General features: G+C 43.2%; 1 protein-coding gene across 2 annotated transcripts in view; it reads left to right on the top strand.

The window, feature by feature from the left end:
• LOC121445221 (histamine H4 receptor-like) overlaps nt 1–1,172 on the top strand; it is a 15,743-nt gene extending 14,571 nt beyond the window's left edge. The window contains exon 3 of one of the 2 annotated variants that reach the window (XM_041647246.1): nt 357–1,172. In XM_041647246.1, the coding sequence (XP_041503180.1) occupies nt 357–1,172 (816 nt within the window). The remainder of the gene's footprint in view (nt 1–356) is intronic. The other variant, XM_041647247.1, reaches the window with a different exon arrangement.
• Nucleotides 1,173–4,137: the final 2,965 nt, after the last annotated feature.

The raw sequence follows: 4,137 nt of genomic DNA, 5'->3' as shown, positions 1-4,137 counted from the left end.
CTTCCTGGCAGGAGTCCTTGGGGATCCTCCCGCCCCCACTGCACATGTGCGAGGATTACAAACTCATGCCACCACACCAGGCTTTGAGAACATTTCTTTCTTATCTTAGTGTCCTTGGCCTTGCTATGGTGTTCAAAACTTAACTTTGCATTTTTTTTTGTTTTCTCTGGAAATTTATTAAAGTTTCCATCTTAGTCAGGTTCTGTCACCACTGACCTCTCACCTGGGCACAGCTGCAACGCCATGTTAATTGATGTGTCTCTTGCACATCCCTGGAAGCTGTGAGTCCTGCGTGATGCTCCATGTGCTCCATGTATCTTCATTAAAACAAAACCAACTTGTCTGATTTATTGTAGGTGTCCTATAGGGCTAAGCACACCGGCAGTCTGAAGATTGTCGCTCAGATGGCTGCTGTTTGGATACTGGCTTTCTTGGTAAATGGCCCGATGATTCTAATTTCAAACTCTTGGAAGAGCAACAGCACGGTCACAAACGAATGTGAGCCTGGCTTTGTTTCAAAGTGGTACATACTTGCCATTACGACATTCTTGGAATTCCTGGTCCCTGTCATTTCAGTGGCCTATTTCAATGTGCAAATTTATTGGAGTCTGTGGAAGCGTGGGAGTCTGAATAGGTGCTGCAGCCATGTGGGGTTCATCCCCACCTCTTCCAGTGACTCTGGGCACTTACCCAGAGCTGGGGATGTTTCCAGGACACCTCTTCCTGCATCGAAGGAATCAGCCACATCTCTTCATTTAAAATGTCCTCGAAGAAAGAGCAGTCTTCTGGTGTCTTTAAGAACTCACACGAATAGCAATGCCTTCAAAGTGGGTTCCCTCTTGCAATCTGAAGCCTCAGCGCTTCACCGAAGGGAGCACACGGAACTTCTCCGAGGCAGGAAGTTAGCCAGGTCTCTGGCCATCCTGCTGGGTGCTTTTGCCATCTGCTGGGCTCCATACTGTCTGTCCACAATTGTTCTTTCTGCTTATGCTGAAGGGGAGCGCCCCAAATCAATTTGGTACACCATTGCCTTTTGGCTGCAATGGTTCAACTCTTTTGTAAATCCCTTTTTGTACCCCTTATGTCACAGAAGTTTTCAGAAAGCTTTCTGGAAAATATTTTGTGTGAAAAGGCAACACGCGCCATCACAGAACCAGTCTGTATCTTCTTGAGGACAATAGCATCACTTCCGTCAATTCCAGGCTCCATGTCATCTGAAGAGATGGGAGCTCCCATCTCGCTCTGTATTCTCTGACAAACAATGCATAAAATATAATGTTTGAAAACTTTAATAAAACTCTCCATTGGAAACACTACTCTAGTCAACAGCGGTGTAGTGAATGTGGCAAATTCATGGCTGTAAAAATACTGATATTTTCCTCGGTCTTCACCTCCTCCTCCCTGTTTTGTGGATCTTCCTAGAGCATTGACTGTGAAACTCCTGTATTCTTTCTGTGTTCAGTATTTCCTTCAGTAGTGTCAGTTTCTCTCTCTCTCTCTCTCTCTCTCTCTCTCTCTCTCTCTCTCTCTCTGTGTGTGTGTGTGTGTGTGTGTGTGTGTGCAGGTGCCTTCAGAGGCCACAAGATGGTTGGTGCCAGATCTCCCGAAGCTGGAGTTACAGGAAGTTCTCAGTCACAGAACACGGTGATGGTAACTAAACAGGTCATCTGCAAGAGCAGTAAGAGCTCTCGATTGCTGAGTCACTGCCCCAGCAAACAGTTTCTGTCTTCTATTTTCTAGTCACACAAATGTGTCCATTCCGTCAAGAAGCACCAGGTAAGCAGGTCCATGCAAGGGGTTGGAGCTCTGGTCAGAGGGTGGTCACATCCAGGCTGGAGTTGGCAAAAACAGGGTTGGCATGACCCACCCCAGGTTAGCATATGGGTGTTTCTAGGTCTTACTTTCATATCCCAATAGGAAGGAGACATAGTGTGGTCAAACAGGGCAGTCACTCAAGTTTGGAAGGTTAGCTTGTCCTATGTTGACAGAAGTTTCTGTCCCACCTGGTCCTGCAGCCTGTCAGTCCCAAAGAAACACACAGAGGTCTACATTAATTATAAACTGGTCGGCCTATTAGCTCAGGCTTCTTATTAACTCTTTCTTTTTGTTTTTTTATTATGTATACAACATTCTGTCTCCATGTATGCTGACACACCAGAAGAGGGTGCCAGATCTCATTACAGATGGTTGTGACCCACCATGTGGTTTCTGGGAATTGAACTCACGACCTGTGGAAGAGCAGCCAGTGCTCTTAACCAATTTGCCCATTATTCTTGTCTGTGTTAGCCATGTGGTTTGGCACCTTTCATCAGCAAGGCAGTGACATCTTGCTTCCTCTGTGTCCTAATGACGACTGCAGACTCATCCTTTCCTCATCCCAGAATTCTCCTGTTCTTGTCACCCTGCCTCTACTTCCTGCCTGGTTGCCCTGCCTATACTTCCTGCCTGGCTACTGGCCAATCAACATTTTATTAAAATATTAGTGGCAGGGTACAGACCATTGTCCCCCAGCAGTCCTAGTTTTTTCCTATTTTTGCCTTCTTTTTCTGACTTTAATATCACCTAAAACTTAGCCTTCCTCTCTCACCCGTATTTTCTCACCAGGATGAGTAAATGAACTGACCATATAGTCAAACTACACTGGCTGTGCATTTACTCCACCAGTTTTTAAAAATTAGAAAAATTATGTGTATGGGTATTTTGCCTTCATATAAGTCTGCAACATGTGTGTACCTAGTGTCAGTGGAGGCCAGAAGTGGGTTCAGATGCCATCATGTGAGTGCTGGAAACCAAATCTGGATCCTCTGAGAAAGCAGCCAGACTCCTGAGTGCTGAGACATCCCTCCAGTCTCAAGATGCCAGTAACTAGTAGTAAAATATTGCTGTATCTATTTAATGTCAGAGCTCAGTGTGTTTCCTTTACTGTGCACTGAATGTAGATTAACTTTACCGACGAATCATATTTCATTATTTTTACGATATTTTGTCCTCTTTTACTATTTTCTATTTTTGAGACATGATGTTATTACCTGATTTACGATAGCCTGGAACTTGTGACTCCCTGACTTTGTTCCAGAGTGCTGGATATAGGCACAGCTCCTGTCCCTGATAAACTGACATGCTAGGACACAGACGCAGTCACTGTGATGGACTGACGCGCTGGGATATAGGCGCAGCCACTGCCCCTTTTTGAACAAAGCTTTCTTCCCTCTCAGCATGTTATGCTGGAGTTGTCATCAAGTTTTGTTTCGTCATTGTTAACTCTGTCACGTCTATAAGATATATCAGGCATTGTTCTGTATCTTCCCTGGCTTCTTACACAACTTAATAATTTTTATATTTCTTAGGTCTTTTAATCTTTTTGCTTTTTAAATTAATTTTTTGGGTCAGTATATGAAGTCCTGGGTTTCATCATGGAATTCATATACCTGTGCTCTTACATGTTGGCCTCGTTAGGTCCACTTAAAATGTAATTAATCAGTTACACACACTAACGTATGAAGATATTTAAAGCCCATGAACGCTCAGCAACGGATCTAATTTTTATATGTTCACACCTTACATAAGACAGGTACCTAATAGTTAATGTAAATTCTCAAATATCTGAGTAGTACTCTATCATAAATGCACAATTTCCCCCAAAAGTTTCTATATGTAAGTTGTTGCTCTAAACATTTCTAGATTAGTAATTTTGATTTGATGTGGTTTCTTTCTCTCTTTTTTTTTTTTTTTTTTTTTTTTTTTTTTGGTTTTTCGAGACAGGGTTTCTCTGTGGTTTTGGAGCCTGTCCTGGAACTAGCTCTTGTAGACCAGGCTGGTCTCGAACTCACAGAGATCCACCTGATTCTGCCTCCCAAGTGCTGGGATTAAAGGCGTGTGCCCCCATGCCCGGCTTTGATGTGGTTTCTAATGTAGTGCTCCTATGGAGACTTTTCTCAACTGGGCCTTGGGGAAAGCATAATTACAGAGTTGAGTGCATTTTCTGAAGTGTATATAAAGGATGAGACACGTTGTGTTTCATCCAAAGATGCTGCAATGCAAGACACTGACATTTCATCATTTAAAGGAAATTCCTGAAAACTATCCATGATACAATACTTTAAACATCACTTCATCATCCCATTCTTATTTGAGGGG

This window comes from Microtus oregoni, unplaced genomic scaffold (genome assembly GCF_018167655.1).
Source record: "Microtus oregoni isolate MIOR12 unplaced genomic scaffold, Mior012 000166F_ref0000362, whole genome shotgun sequence".
Taxonomy (NCBI): Eukaryota; Metazoa; Chordata; class Mammalia; order Rodentia; family Cricetidae; genus Microtus; species Microtus oregoni.
This window is presented reverse-complemented; position numbering and strand designations above follow the sequence as displayed.